Here is a 17119-nt window from a genome sequence, read left to right on the forward strand (position 1 = left end):
AACATTAAAATATGAAAGCATCGTTATTGATAATTATAATTAATAAAAACATTTTCTTAGAAAAAATTAAAATGGAAGAAGAGCGAACGTACATGAATGTGTAAGATGAAATTTGATTGCCCAACCTTTCAATAAATTTGTTTAGATAGATATAAATATATATAAGGATAATTAAAAACATTCAAAACATATTAAATTGTATGGTGCATGGGCGACTTGAATGCGTCACATAACAGCACGATTTCCGAATATGTCTACGGCTCCGTAAGAAAAATAATTGTAATCCTAAAACTATAAATATAGTTCATTAATAAAAATAATACATAAGGTTTCTTATAAAATCGGAAACTCAAGGTTATCGAATGTTATACGCAAGAATAAAGTAAGAAAGTCATTGACTTATCAACATCATTCGGTATAAGTAGTTTGTTACGCATTCTCTTATTAAACACATAGCGTTCCTACTTCAACTTAAGTAAACATAATAAACAATGATTATCGATCTTAATCGCAGCCGCGATAAACTTGAGTTTTCGGTTCTAAATCATCTAAGCGGCGAAATGATTTATGAACTTCTTGTACAGTTTATAAGTGTTATACATCCTGGAATCGTATATGATTTTGTTACGACCACGCAATAAAATAGTATATTACGCGAATGCACCGATTAATACTGTAGATACTGTGTGGATATTGTAGATATACAGACGCGTGTACTGTGCCCTGATTTATGTGCCATTGTGATATCAAATTATCAGTTGATTATTTGTAATACGAGATTTTAAAAATTATGGTAAAAATCTAATGTGTGTGTGTGTGTGTAGGAATATTATATATTTTATAATAAAATATCAAATTTCAACTATTATCAAAATTACCATGAAAGTATTTTTTTTTTTTGAAACGATCATATTTTTACTGTAATGTTATCTATCTCTATACTATACCTACTATAAAATAAACTATATTATATTATAAAATAAAGAGACTAATGTGAGCCAACTACAAGATGCGGATGCGAAAAGGAAAATTTTCTTCATATGCCAATCAAATATTTAAAAACATTACAATCTTGTATCATCTCATTTTTAAGTAGAAAAACAAAATTGAATAACAAATATTAAAATGTAAACTTCATTATTTTTTTAAATCTTTTGTAAAATGTAGACTGCCTCTGAGAAGAAAAAGAACAAAGAAAGTAAAAAGAATTTTGTTTAATGCGTATGAAAATAATTATATTAAATATGCGTATATCAAAGAAAAATTGAATTATCTGATCGATCATCGTCATCGTTGCAGCACCGTCAAGAAAATCACAAATTTCAATATACCAAAATTCTAAATTAGCAAATTTAATTGTAGCCTTTCTTAGTTAAAAAAAAAATTATGCAATTGAATCAAATCTAGAATATTTCCAAATATCTCTAGGCATCAAGTTTTGTGATTCAATCCAATAAATGAAATTGAATGTAACAAGTAGGAATCAATTTTTATTCATCATTAGAAGATTAAAAAAATGAAGTCTATCTTCAAAATGCAGTTGATACGTGGAGAACCGGTCAATTTTTTTCCAAATGTATAATATAAAAACCAACACAACAGTATGCCTTATCGAGAAGGTGGAGCTACAAGAGTTGACTTCTCTCTCTCTTTCTGTCGGTTCTCTTTTTGTAGGCGGACGACATTCCTACTGTTCGGCGACGTTCTCGTTGGACACCATTACGTTGGATGCCGGATGTAGATTGGCTGTTCGATGCTGCTCGGTAAGAGGCGGAGCTAGAGATACTAGCAGTTCCCCACCAAAACCGAGTTTCTGTTCGATTTACCTCAACTAGTAAACGTCGGAGTTACGTTGCCAGTTCTATATCGATATTGGACAAAACGCGTTCGTCGGGAACTAGCAATAACATTCGTACGTTTCAACTGTGCCGGTTTCATTGTTTGTGTCACTAAGTGTCGTGAATATACATAACAATTCACATTAATCTACAATTTTCGTGATTCCAATTATTTGTGTTTAAAGAAACAAACGTTTGTTTATTGTGTGAGCTAAATCCAATTCGCAGAATCGACATGCCATCATGCCGTGAAGACGTCGTCTCTGGAGAACCGAATAACATATCGAACATCATCAGTGCGATTCATTACAACCAGACGATTCCATATCGCCAACAACAGCACCAGGTCGCTGACAACCAACAGCAACAACTGATAATGCAGCAAGCACATCAGCAAACGCCGACGCAACAGGTCCAACCACATACTGCGGTTGCGGCTCCCGCTGCCATTGAAGGAACTCAATACTGGTATGGCTATCCATCAAGAGCTATACCCGCGACACCCGCGTTACATCCTCAGCATCAGCCAAGCTCAATTCCTCAGTTTTTTAACCATGATATGATGTCTGGATGGCACTACACGACTCAGTACTCGCCGTATATACAATATCAATCGCCACATTTACATTTTCAAACACAATCGCAGTCGCAACAACATCAAACGCAAGAACTAGAACATCACTCGCCGTCTGAACAACGCATTCAGCCACATTTGTCACAGCCGCATCTGCAACAGAACTCACCTCCTGAACAACTCTATCAACAACCGTCTCCACAGCAGCATCTCCATAATTCGCCGCCCCAACAAGTCTGTCCACAGCATCCATCACCGCATCAACATTTACAAAATTCACCGCCTCAACAACTTTGTCAGCAACTCACCACTTCATCGCCACAATTGCAACAGAATTCTCCGTCTCAACAACATAATCAACCAAATCCATTGCCACAGCAGCGCATTCAGCAACGGTTACCGAAACACCAGTTGCAAGAAAGTTCACCGCCGCAATTCTTCCAACAAAATTCACCGCCACAATATCTTCAGCAACAAATACCATCGAGGGAACAGGAGTACGAAATTTCGTACAGACGGGTGTTGAAATGGGGCATTAGAAATATCGATATGGCATTCCGCAATCAATATCCATCAACAACGACAAGAATGAATGGCAACATAGACGGAAATATGAATGGTAGTTTAAATGGCAGTCTGAGCGGTAGCATGAACGGCAGCAATAACAGCAACAATAGCACTTCTCCTACAACACCGCCTAATTTTCATACTGTATCATACAATGACTTGTCTTGTACTTCTCGCAACATGAATCTATCATCCACATCCGGCAACATAAATCTGCTACCTACAGGCATAAACCTGCCGTCCACATCTCGAGATATGTCATCCACATCTCGAGACATGCCGTCCATATCACGAGACATACCGTCCACATCCAGAGATGTACCGTCCACGTCGAGGGATATGCCGTCAACATCAAGGCGTCACCAACTATACACATCCCATAGAATCCAGGGGAGAAGAAGCCCGTACGAGTGGATGAAAAGGCCGTCGTATCAAAATCAACCTAAACCAGGTTAATATAAAAAAATTTCTATAATAATGTCATGTTTCTCTAGTACCATTGAATCTCTCGTTTTTAACAGGGTTGGCAAAGATGTTTTTTTTAAAGAATCAAACGTTGTGTTCTTTTAAAACATATTTTTAACGTTTTATATATGTTTTAAACAGTTAGAGTTACCAACCGTATTCTTTTCGAGGTCGGAAAACAGCATACTCTTACGTTTCACTTATTGTACTTTTTTTTTTGAGAAATGAGACGAAATTTAAAAATTATTATTCAATATTCAAATTTGCAGGGTTGGCAAGTAACGCGTTATATATATATACTTGTAACGTCGTTACCATTACAAGTTACTTTTTTCGGTAATGATTGGGTAACGACGTTACATTTTCTTCTGAACAACGTTCATAATAACGCAATTACATTTTTGAAGTAATGGTAACGATTTTACTAGTTACTTTTATCGTTACTCTATTTCTATTTACATAAAAGTTTTAATCTAACTAAAACGTATATACATTTATCAGTTTTTGAGTTTTATTCCTCTACTAAAAAATAGAATTCTGACATCTTTTTTGTATTTACTGCAGAAATTTAATTACATATAATGGCAGAACATGTGCGCATTCAGTGCACATTAAAGTCGTTGTACACAACTCTAAATGTAAAAATGAGATATCTCAATTGATGAAGTGTCTAAAGTATATTTTATCAAATAGCATAATAAAATATATTGAGGATTTCGCGGTTTAACACGTTTCTATATTTTTATTAACCATCATACATCTTTACGTCGATTGTACAGCGGCTTTAAAGTGCATTGAGTTGAGTGCGCACAAGTTCTGCCAATGAAAAACGCTATAATATTCTATTAGTGTCAAGAAAAGAAAGTAACGAAAAAGTAACGACTCATTACATTTTAAAGAACGGTAACGGTAACGAGTTACTTTTGCAAATCAATAACGAGTAACGATAAGGAGTTATTTTTTAGGAAAAAGAACGGTAACGGTAACGAGTTATTTTTATGAGGTAACGTTGCCAATCCTGCAAATTTGTTACTTTACAAAAAAGTTTTGCTTGACTTGTACTAAGGCTATATTCATTTTGGACAGGATGTAATATATAAATGTTTATTTATATATTACATATTATATAGAGGTTTATATTAATTACATGATATATAGAGGTTTTTATTAGAGATTTGGTTATATATATATATATTGCATTTGTTGAAGAAACTTAAAAGTTGCAAAATACGTTGAATACGTGAATCAATTTTATTTTCTCAATTCTATTAACTTTATGAAGACTGAATAGATGTTGCCAATAAAAATTACATTCTAAAAATGTCATTTTATTGAATACTGACATTTAAAAAAGAAAACCCTCAGTTCTCCACCTTTTTTTTCCCTTTTTTTTAGAAAGTATATTCTTTTTGCCAATCAATATACTCTTTTCGTGCGACCGAGAATTGGTAACCCTATAAACAGTATTATAAAAAAACATTTTAAAATATGTGTGTGTAAAAATATTGCTTAAGCTTGTTTTTTAAGCAGTTTAAAACATGATTTTTACCAACCCTGGTCTTTGAGAAATTAAAAAGTCTGATACACAAAAATGTATAAAATTTATTCTTAGTTTTTGAAAGATTTGCAATTGCTTGAATAATAAATGCTGACAATTTCAAACACTGAAATACATTTTCTCACAATTGATAGTAAATTTTAAACGAGTGACAAATTATCAAAGCAGCGAAAAATACAGAATAAGAGATTTTAAAAAATCATACATTTCATTTCTTTGCAATTATCTTTTTGTCAAAAATTCGACATACTATATAAAATTGAATATTTGGTAGAAAATTCTCATCTTATTGTAGAAGAAAGAAATTCATTTATTGTAGAAAATTTTTTAGATTATTAAACGTTTGTTACCAATATCAAAATTATACAGTTTACATATTGTAGATTTATACACTGTATATGCGTGTGTATGTGTGTGTATACTGAAAGCTATTTCTTTCTTTCTCTTTTTACTGCAGTTAACATAAATTAGAATTTATCTTGTTAAAACTGAATTCAATAACGAATCTAATGAATGCAGCGCGTGCCGTCGGAATCATTATATTTCGATTCACCATTCCTTTTCGTGGTCTCACTTTATTATCTCACCTTACAGTTGACTAAATGTAACATGATTGAAAATTGTTGTGAATTACAATTAAACAATTTAAATTTTAATTGAGAGATATGAAAACAACTAATCTATAATTGAATGTAAGAATGTGCCTAAAATATTTGATCAAACTTCATCAGTGTGCGTATATTTCGCTCATCATATGAAGCGATAAAAAGATCATTAAAACACACAAATATGCATTTTATTCAATTATAATATTATATTATTGATACTTTTAGAGTAACAGAATGTCCCAACATCGAATAAATCATCAAAAATGTAATTAATTTGCTTCAATATTGCGAAACATAATTAAATATTATTAGATATCAGTATATAACATGTCCTTCTTTTTTCTTTATTATTATTTATTATCTAACGCAAAAATATGCAATTCTAGGACTTTGAACTGAATAAATTCAATAAAGTTACTATAAATGCGCAACAAATATTTGTTAATACAACACAAAAATTCTAAAAATTAATGGACATTAAGAATTTTCAAATATAATTAAATCAAGATGCGGTTTTTAAAAAATGACATTTTAGCATTATTTTTCTATAATAATCGCATTTTTCTTCAATATAAAACAAATGTTTAAATTTAATCAAGTTCTGAATTGAAAAAATTGAAGAGCTACCGTTGAAACATGGAAATTAAAAGATGTCTAGAAAATATCTTTTATCTGTTCTTTTAATATAATACATATATATATATTTGTGTATATTAAATATATTAAACATATATTACATTAATATTATTATAATATATTATATTAAATATATATAAAAACATTTATATTTTTTGAGAATATATTTATTTAATTTTAGAAAATATACTGCAGATTCGTATCAATAAATCTTTTATTAGAATATCAATGAAATTTTATACAAAAAACGATTCGCAATTATTGCGAAATGATTGCGAATTTCGAATAAACTGCTCGCGTGTCTAAGCTCTTTCTGCCCACAAACAGTTGATCTCCAGATGTTTCAAGAGCTCGATTAAGAAATCGGACGCTTTAAAAAGCCACGTGATGAAGTTATGTATTTAACGAGAACTATTTTCATGCATATCGTGCGCGGTCATAAACACGTCTCCAGCGGTCTAGATACGGCAAACCATGTAAACAAGGTAACGGACGAGCAAACATCTAATTGCTCTCAAATATTTGTGAGATAATCCCCTTTCCTCCCTTCCTCGCATCCACCTCGATTTTTCACCGGACTCAAACGACAAAGTCTCATCCGTTCGCACGAAACGCATCCTGAATCAACACACGCGACGAGGAAGAGTTAATTCTCACTGTATTTCGCGGCACCGAAATTCGGTATAACACGAGTTATTCGAAAATCTAATCAATTTCCTTATTTGATATAAACGCTAAAATATGAGAAGATAGGTTTTTTAATGAAAGAGATGCCCTTTCCATTGTTGCAGAATGCAACGCCGAAACTGTCGGCGGTGCGGATTCAACGTCGCCAATTAATGAACTCTGTTGCCGGCTTGAAATTCTTGGTACGAACTCAAAACTAATAACTAATAATTAATTGATTGTCATGTACAATATTATCTTTAATGTTTGCATGCGTTATTGTACTTCAATTGTGCATGCAACTCATAATGTTTCTTTAGAAACGTTTCATACGTCCCCTACAGCACAAAGTTGCACAAAAGTTGCAGCCACACTGCTGCAACATTTCAGCAACATTACATGTTGCAGCAATATTGCAAAGATTTTGCAACGATATTGCTGCAAATTCTGTGCTATATGAGGTGTTTTTTATTAGACTTGTATTTCAACTTGCAAATGCCCAAAGGAAATAATCAACAACGGAAAGTAAGATATTTTAGAAAATAATAAAGTATGTAGATTTTAAAAATTTATTGTTAATATAATGTATAGTATATTATATTATGTATATACGTTAAAAATTATGCAATATATTTTATAATTACTGATAACATGCTAATATTACGATAACAAAATTGAAATTAGTTTTAGCAATAATATTGAAAGTGACAATATTAAACAGTTTTGGTTTAACAGAACCGTAAAATATATCGATATATTTGCATATTCCTTCGCGAGAATATTTTTTATTTACATCTTTCATCGAGATTCAATATATTTTTATATCTTTATCCCATCGAATTTTCTCATTATGCATTAAAAATTAAAACAGTGACAATTTGTCTTTCTAAGAATTCAATTTTGTGTATAGCGTTTGTACAGCGTATATGCAATTTAATGTAGTTTTTTTAGTATTTCCTAATTCAGATGCTTATACTCCAGAAATAGCATACGCATGTTGAAAGATCCGTTTTGTAAACATTGAACACCTTTTTCTAAAGAAAATCGCAGAACCGCAGTGAGCCTCGTGAATATATTTGATCAATCTTTATGCGCTATTCGGATTAGCATGCTAATTATACATTCAGATTATTTTGCCCCAAATCCCATTATTCTTCGCCTGATGCACCACCAGGTGTTTCGCAGAATCCGTACCAATTCTTCTTTTTCGTCGCCCTCTCTTTCTCTCTCTCTCTCTCTCCCCCTCTCTCTTCTCTCTTCTGTTCTCTTATTTGCATTTTACCTCACGCGCGTGCAGTAAGTACGCACCTTAAGTACTTTGAAACGAGCGTCCTGTACCTTCCAACAGCAATTATCTGCGTTTTATGGTTATATTGCGGGCAGAAGCCGCACGGCAAAGCCTCTCACCACGACAATACAAAAATGCGAGGCGTGCACTACAATTTCGTGAGGGTCGGCCTCGTGCATACGCTTTCTCGTTCTCTCGTGCAGCCGTTCGGTTCCGTTCCGTGAGAGCGATCCTACGATGGCAGCACGCGATTTCTACCGCTTTTATGGCACCTTCGTCTGGCCACGATCTCCTCTTATCGGCGCGATTAAAGGTAAACAACAAAGAGGAAAGATTTAATATCATCCGTTTGCAAGTAAAGACATCGGTCGTTATTATTTCTGCCGATAATTATGGAAAGTAATCGTGTGAAAGTGGAATAATTAGCTCTTTTTCACGCATAATTTTCCTTATCTTATAAAAAATCTTTTTCACTTCAAAACATCGTGCCTTGTAGTGCCCTCCTTCGTCATTGAGTCGTCCCGTGAGCTTGAACGTCTTCTTTAGAAACATCCAGTCTAATCTGCAATAATGCAAATCCGTAAAATAGTCTCCGCCCATCGTATCTGCCTAGAACCTTTCATTACGCGGTCAAGTGTTTTGACAGTAGTAAGATCAACGGTGGGATCCATGCATTGTCGAATCTCTGCTGGTCTCTGCTTGAATCTTGTCAACCGATCCACAGCGGAAACCCTCGAGTCATGAGAGTTTCGGTGTTACGCGATTCGGCTCGCAGCACGCCATCAGACATCGATTTCTCCGTCGCGTTAAAGGAATTGTTAAACGATCCATCATTGGCGTCGCAAGCTGAGCTTGAACCTGCTTTTGAACCTGCATACGAATTATATGACTAAAGTAAAATACGAGTGCCACGCGAGGAAATTTAAGGGCGCGTCGACGAAGCGGTTCGACTAGACAGTGAAAATTTGCGACCATTGTCAGTTAGTCGACCAGGATATAATTTAGAAACCCAGGCGCCGAGAAATTTGAGGATTACCGAAACCTTCCAGCAAATAGTTTCGGCACTATTAATTTTATATCCTCTCTTTTTTGTATATTCCTACGGCCAGGCAACGTGTCAACCATATCTCCAAGGTTAATTCTCAAGAATATAGGTATTTTCAATATTTTACGATAATATTCTTCCTGTCGTCGCTCACATACAATTCGAATGCAATTGTAAGATAATAAATCAATTATAGTACAGAAGTTGTTGAGTTTCGTTTGGCCACGCGCTCAGCAGGTATACGACGAAATAGTTTTTGATTTTTTGTTTGATTTTTTATTGCCAGTATGTGTTTGTCTGAGATTTGTCGCCAATGTGTGTTTTATTGAGATTTGTCACTGACCATAGGATAAAAGAAACAAACAGGTCAGGTGTCAGTATATATTTCTTGATTTTTCCTATTGCCTAGCACGTATAATGCTAAATTTTGTATTTTTTTAACTTTCGACACTTTATTTTGTACATTGTACATTTTATATCCATAAACAGTTAAATGTTATATATAATATGTATAAATGTAACGTTAAAATAATATACATATAATATATAACATTAAATTTTATTAAAGAATAAGTATTATATTAAGATAGAATTAAGGTAACTACAAATATTCATTCGTTATCATTACACAACGTTTCAAGTGTTATAAAGATTTTAATGACCTACAAAACATCAAGAAATAGAAAAGAAAAAGATATGTACCTATATGTATTATAAACAATGCGTGTATATGTATATTATAAATGATTTAAGATCATAATATTCATTATAATTATATCTAAAGTTAAAAAAAATGTATATATGTGTATATACAGGGTTCGCCACCAAAATCCGAACAAAATGAACAATTTGTTTAAACTAAATTCTATTCGTCAAAATGTAAAAATTACAAAAAAACTTTTGTACATCACTATCCTGGTATCCTTTTAGAGTAAAATTACTCTATATAACCCCCTTTTGTGCTTCGATGATTATTTCGATCCTCTGCCTGAAGCGCTGGCACGCTCTCTGCAACGCGTCCTTGTCCATATTAGAGACACTATAATAAGAGACTGGCATAAGTTCTAGTTGGATAGAAAATGGCGTTTTTTTACAGAACGATAAATCATAGGACGCGTTCGCAACTAGGACGGAAAAGCAGAAAAAGTAGGAAAGTAGAAGACAATCATGCACCGTCTACAATGAACAGTAGCAGTAGAGACTGTAACCATGTCGGGAGTAAGCTAGTTTTCCAGCTAAGCCATTAATGGTTAGTCGATGAATGTCAAATCGATGTTGATTCAACGTCGATTGACGTTAATTCTATATTGATCGATCATTCACTTGTAGCTAGGGATGTAACAGAGCGTAGGTTGAGATCCATTTCGGTTACGGATTTACTCTACGCTCTGTTACATCCCTAGCTACAAGTGAATGATCGATCAATATAGAATTAACGTCAATCGACGTTGAATCAACATCGATTTGACATTCATCGACTAACCATTAATGGCTTAGCTGGAAAACTAGTTTACTCCCGACATGGTTACAGCAGGTTACAGTCTCTACTGCTACTGTTCATTGTAGACGGCGTATCAGAATTCTGTACTATCATCTATTACCAGCACGACTTTTGATTGGCTTCTGCCATTCCATATCCAGCCAATCAAATATTAGCCCATTTATGTCAGTCTCTTATTATGTCTATAGTGTCTCTAGTCCATATTGACGAATGCCGCCTCGATAGCGACCTGGAAAGTTGTCACATTAGAATATCTCGACTTATTGGTCACTCGTTCAATGGCGTTCCACACGTAGTAGTCCAACAGATTTAAATCTGGACTGTTTGGCGGCCAGAATTCCCTTGACAAAAACGTGTCCATATTATCTGACAGCCAGTTTTGAACCAAGTGACTCGTGTGCGCCGACGTACCTTTTTCGGACGTCTCCGAAGCTAAATATTTAGCTGCCACATCATAAACAGTCAATCTCGGGTATCCGAAGAACCGAATAATTTCGGTCTGCGAACGTCCAGCGCGAAGGCCTTCGATTATCGCCGCTCTTCGGTTATACTTCGCACTCAATCTTATCTGTTCGGACATTTTGAGGTTATGCTTACTACAAACATTGCCCGAATGTTCAACAACTTCCTATCGCCGAAGTCAAATGAGGCGAGAAATTCAAATTTAAATTTGTCCGGATTTTGGTGGCGCACCCTGTATACCTATAGGGTGTCCCGTAATTACCGGGACAACGCTTAAGGGGAGATTCCTGAGATCATTTTGATTAGGGATGCACTGGATACCGGGTATGTTATTCGGTATTATCCGGCGTCTGCCGGATATTGCCGGGTAGCCGGATATTTTTTTATCCGGCCGGAGAGTCTGGTATTTTAAGTATTTTAATACCATTGCTTACTTCCATTAAAAACAATGATGAAATAGATGATGAAGAAATTGAACTTCAAAGGAAACTTATTGTTAGTGACAGATCTAATAAAGAAAAATGTATCAAACTGAACTCGAGAAATATTTGGCGTTGCCTCTAATAAAAAGGATAGACAATCTCATATTGTAGTGGAAAAAATATCATTCCGAATTTCCAAACTTAAAATATTTTGTTTTGAAATATCTATAATGCCCCATCCTCTTCAGTAAATTCAGAAATACTGTTTAGTTCTGCATGGAACGTTTATACAGAAAATCGAAATAAATTCCAGACAATGCAGAAATGCTAATCTTTAAAATGAAAAATTTAAATACTTAATTTTTTATTTTTAATAATTGTTTAACAATAGTTACCAAGAAAGTTGATGATGAAAATATTGTTTCAAAGTAAATAATGATATTTTATTTTCTTTATCTGATTAATAATTTTACTCTATTTTTTAAATATTGGAACACTTTTTTTGCCGAATAATATTCGACTTATCCGCAAAATAGTATCCAGCGGATTATCCGGTATCCGGCCACGAGAGTATACGTTTATCCAGTATAAAATCACTATCCGGAACATTCCTAATTTTGAGATTAAAATCCTAATACCAAAATGTCAAAAGGGAAAATATTTTTTTTAACATAATAAATATCAATAATTAGAAATATAATATTATAATATAATTGTATCGCATACATAATCTTTATATCAATATTTACAAGAGGCAATAATTAGCTTTCACTTTTGCGTCGTACCATACTTTTGCGACGTACCATCGTGCAAATTTTAAGCGGTATAATTTGTTAACTTGAAATGCGCTTACAATTCAAAAACTATTATAGTCTCGACATTTTGGTATTAGAAATTTCGTTTTAAAATAATCTTAGGAATTTCCCCTTAAGCGTTGTCCCGATATTTACAGGACATCCTATAATACGTATATAAATATATAAAAAAATTTCATAATATTTAAAGCTATTTTATATTTAAATTTGCTAACACGGCAATGTTGCAGGCAATAAAAAAAAATATTAACTTACATAAGATATATGAAAAAAAAAAAAGAATTTTTCGAATGCTGGAAAAGAATGGAAATAGTGGCAGCTACATTACGACGAGACTACTACCAATATGCGGTAAAAAAATCTTTTTCTCTCTTTTTCTCTTTCTCTTCGTTCACGGATACTTGATATGCGATATACAAATGCGAGGTGGCACAATAGAGGTAATTGTGACGCCGCTGACGAATGGCACCCGCGCGAGTCGGCGCGCGGCTCCGGCTAGGCCGACACGAGATATCGCCGGGGGTTGTCAAACACCCGCAGGAAAAGCGGGGCACGCGCTTTTGCCATTCCGCGGCGTGAAATGGAAGAGCAAACGCTATAATGGGGTGGCAACGAGTCCCTGGAGCACCGTTTCTTCGCCCCCTCGCTCGCGTCTTTCTCTTCACGTCTCTCTATCCTCCCGCATCTCATGGCGTTCGTAAAATCCGTCGCATTTCCTTTCCCTCTTTCGTCATGCTCGTTCGCATTTCGCGCACGGATACTCGGGAGAAATAGCTCCGTAGGATTCGTTCATTCGAAAGTATAGAGTATAGACAATGACGGGTCTAACGAGCTAGATATATTTTAAGAAGTCCTTGATGCTCTGTTCGCGATGATAAACTGTAGCGAGTAACAATATCACACGTTAGATTAGAGATTGACTAGAAATGTTTTTGGTGTTAGTTACTAATTTTAGAATATATAAGTTAAAATATCAATAATTGTTGCCTGCTTTGTCGAATTAAAAGTAATACAACAGCGCTATTGAGAGCATCTAATGCATCGTGGTCGCGATTAGCGCGTCACCGGGGCCGGATAATCGTAGGTATGATATCGGTAAGATGAAAAACGCCGACGGTAATCCTTCCTAACTCATACGTTTACATGACCTATGCGTGAGACGAAAAAAACCGATGACTTGCCCTCTTGAACAACAGCCTCCACGCTGTGCAAACCATTTGAGACTTGCCGACGGACTCCTCCGAATGTAAAAAGTTCAACTCGGAGTCGCACAAAGTTGCTCCGTTAACCGTGAAAAAGTTTCAGAAACTAGAAACGTCGATTTCTTAAGTCTCCCCTTCGTGTCGGATGTTGTTACAGCGAAGAAGCAAATCATTCACCCTCGATATTAAAACATTGCAATTTAATATTATATATTAAATTGCATTTATTGTGATATATGTATATTTTTGTAGTAATAATCTGGATAATTAGTAACATTATCTATTAAGTAATTTTATAATCAAATCTATATAAGCATAGCAAATTGAAATGATTGTAAATCAATAATATATAATATATTATATATAATAAATAATATATAATATATTATATTTAAGTTCATTATATTAATCTCATTCATTTTTTTCTTGATTTACAAAAATTGCATAATAACGAAATTAAGCTTTATTTTTTGGGACAGTTTGTTGCTAATATTTGATTTTAAAAACAGCTGATTTTTTTCAATTCAGTTTTTAATACATATATCACATAAATGAATAATACAACTTTTTTTTTGCCTTGCGATAAAAATTGATTCGGAATCGCGAAATTATCTTTGCGAGCGTGGCATGGCGAGTATCTGTTACGCGAGAAATCTATTGTAATTAAGACCAGCACCGCATAGAGTTTGGAATTTTTTTTGATTCGATTACAATCTTCAAAGATAAAGAGTCTGCTTTTTGATAAGCTGTAAGGATGTTTCATGTGTTTGTTTACGTGCATCAGGCTACGCGACGTTTGCTCTTAACGCGTCAAATATTTGCACGTCTAACAATGCGCGAAGCGTAACAGAAAAAAAGAGCGAGAGAAAAGGAAAAATCCAAGCTACATTACGTGATATCATATTGACAAAAACCATGGCGAACACTGTCTAATATTTATTCCTCGTTTATCTCGTGTTACACTTTATTGATATAACAGAGATTTAAACTAGGTATTACGCAATCACAAAATAGTCGATTATTGCGAAAATTTTTCCTAAGTGACAATACTTCTTTTTAAAAAGGAGAAAAAGCTATTGGACAACTACTTGTTCTCTCTTAGAAAGAAAGATTTTTATTTCTCTCTCTTAAAAACCATTACAAATTAAATAGTTTGTAGATGCTGTTTAACTGATGTCTTCAAATTGGGCACAATATTTTTTTTTACGTAGAAATAACGTGAGTTTTTCTTAATTTATTCATAAGATAGTTGATTCATGCCTTTTTTACGATTATTGATTTAATTACATTTTAATATAATTAAGTAATAATGACTGAACTTTCTAGCTTACATTTCAAAATTGAAATTAGAAATCAGTTGATCGAAAAACTCGGTAGCAGATAAGATATAGTGGTAGTGAACACATCAATTCATTATATAGTACATCTCTCACATGGGGTGTGTAGCAAAGACGTGATTCAAGTATTATCATAGATACGCAGAGCTGGAAGTGCCCGCGATAACAATCTCTCAATCTCAATCTGACTAGATGAAAACTCGAAACCAGACAGTTCGTAATATATTGCTGCGTTATTTGAACAGATTATACGGATTTAACCATGAACGAACACCGCATGCTTCGACGTGTGTATTACACAAACGCCAACGTATCGCCTAATTCTTCAGAGATTCTTTCTCATTGTTTACATTACCTCGCATGAATTTTCTACACAATCGTGTATAAGAAAGACATCTTACAAATAAGATAAATCTTTCGTAAGTGACTTATATAAAGACATTTGTAAACTTTGTAAAATTTATTTTTTAAACGCGTATATAAGTATCGATTTGAACTCCATGCTTTTCTTCAAATAAATTCATGTATATATATATATAATTAAAATTATTAAAATATATATATAAAATTAAAATATATAATTACATACTTTAGACAATGAAAATATTTTATGAAAGTCTTTATGAAATGTTCTTTTTTGCTTCACAAATCTCTGACCGATAGAGAGCTGTGATATTTTCACAATTTATATCTCACAAAAATTCTCAATCCAAAAATTATAATTAGATAAAAAAGAAATGAATTAAAATTTTATTTTACAAATTCGGATTTTATCACTTGATTTCTTCTTGATATCAAGATTTAATTTCATAATCATGATTTAAGGAGAAAATACAAAGAAAAATCAAGAAGAAGCGTTCAAAGTAATATCAAATCTCGAAGATTATCAGATATCTTTTCTGATTAAAATGGATGTTTTCAATTAAATTTTATGAATTCTTGGCTTTTGTGGGTTGACTCTATTATTTATCCATGCCATTCCTTGCCATTCTTGCTGCGCATCCTTGCCACAAGGATATCCTGCTGCCCCGATACCAGCCATACTGTCTCAGACTGTAGCCATTCTGTGTACCAACGAAAAGTCTAAGGTCGCTTGCTTATTCGTAACGCCGCGAAGGCCTCGGAGTTCCCTTATCGAGGAGTGGTGGATTAACGTGCACGCCTTTGATCTCGCCGGCGGAGCCTTATCTAATCGTGTCCCTCTCTCTTGAGCCATCTCTTGCCGTTCTCACACGCACAAACACGCGCACACACATTCTTACATCCCTGTTTCCCTTTTCCTCTCTCTCCATTCTATATTTTGTGCGCGTGTTACCACCAAGAATGCCACGTCGTAAGAAACGCATTCACACTGTGCGATTGCCAGCCACTTCTCTTCTTTTTTTTTTTGCCGCCTTCTGGCACGTCGTTTCCTCTCATAAGAAATAATCGCGCTTCGGGTTATTCATTGCAAATCATAGATGCATCTTTCATTCTGCAAATGCCGTTATTCAAGTTACCGTAATTTTGTATGTGTATGTGTATAATATGTGTGCGTTGCCTTTTCTTTTACCATAATAATTACGACTATCATAAAATATAAATTAATCGACATTAGAAGTTAATAACTCTATATATCTTCCTATTTCTTTTTTAATAATTTTTATGTGCTTAGAGCATGATTATAATCGTTTCAGATGCAAGCTATTAATGTGACAGTATATTTTATATGTATAGCTATTGACGTTTCATTATATATATTTGTAAAATTTTTAATTAAAATTAATTTTAAGAGCAACGAATATCATGAAAGGCAATATATGAAAATATTGATGATATTAGGTAGCAATTATTTTCCTTAATTGCTATCTTAATATTTTATTTTTTTTAATCTTCATTACTTTCATACTACTTTGTCACTAACTACAATTTTAAGGTAATTAATTATATTAAGACAAATAATTACTCTAAATTATAAATTTTGTATACTGTTCTAATTATTTCAAATAACTATTTCATATTTTTTTTAACGCAATTTTTTCATTTGTATTAAGTATAATTAATATAAATATTAATGTTAAATTAAATTCTTGCTAAAAATAATTAAAATGGGATGAACATTATTTTAATATACAGGGTGTTTCCAAATTAAATGG

General features: G+C 33.6%; 1 protein-coding gene across 1 annotated transcript in view; it reads left to right on the forward strand.

Moving 5' to 3' along the window:
* The first annotated feature begins 1981 nt into the window (after positions 1-1981).
* LOC108728985 (homeotic protein caudal) overlaps positions 1982-17119 on the forward strand; it is a 17521-nt gene continuing 2383 nt past the window's right edge. Inside the window, exon 1 of the mRNA XM_018457855.1 lies at positions 1982-3430. Within this exon, the coding sequence (XP_018313357.1) occupies positions 2074-3430 (1357 nt within the window). The 5' untranslated portion in view covers positions 1982-2073. The remainder of the gene's footprint in view (positions 3431-17119) is intronic.

This window comes from Mycetomoellerius zeteki, unplaced genomic scaffold, assembly GCF_001594055.1.
Source record: "Mycetomoellerius zeteki isolate Tzet28-1 unplaced genomic scaffold, Tzet1.0 scaffold69, whole genome shotgun sequence".
Classification (NCBI taxonomy): domain Eukaryota; kingdom Metazoa; phylum Arthropoda; class Insecta; order Hymenoptera; family Formicidae; genus Mycetomoellerius; species Mycetomoellerius zeteki.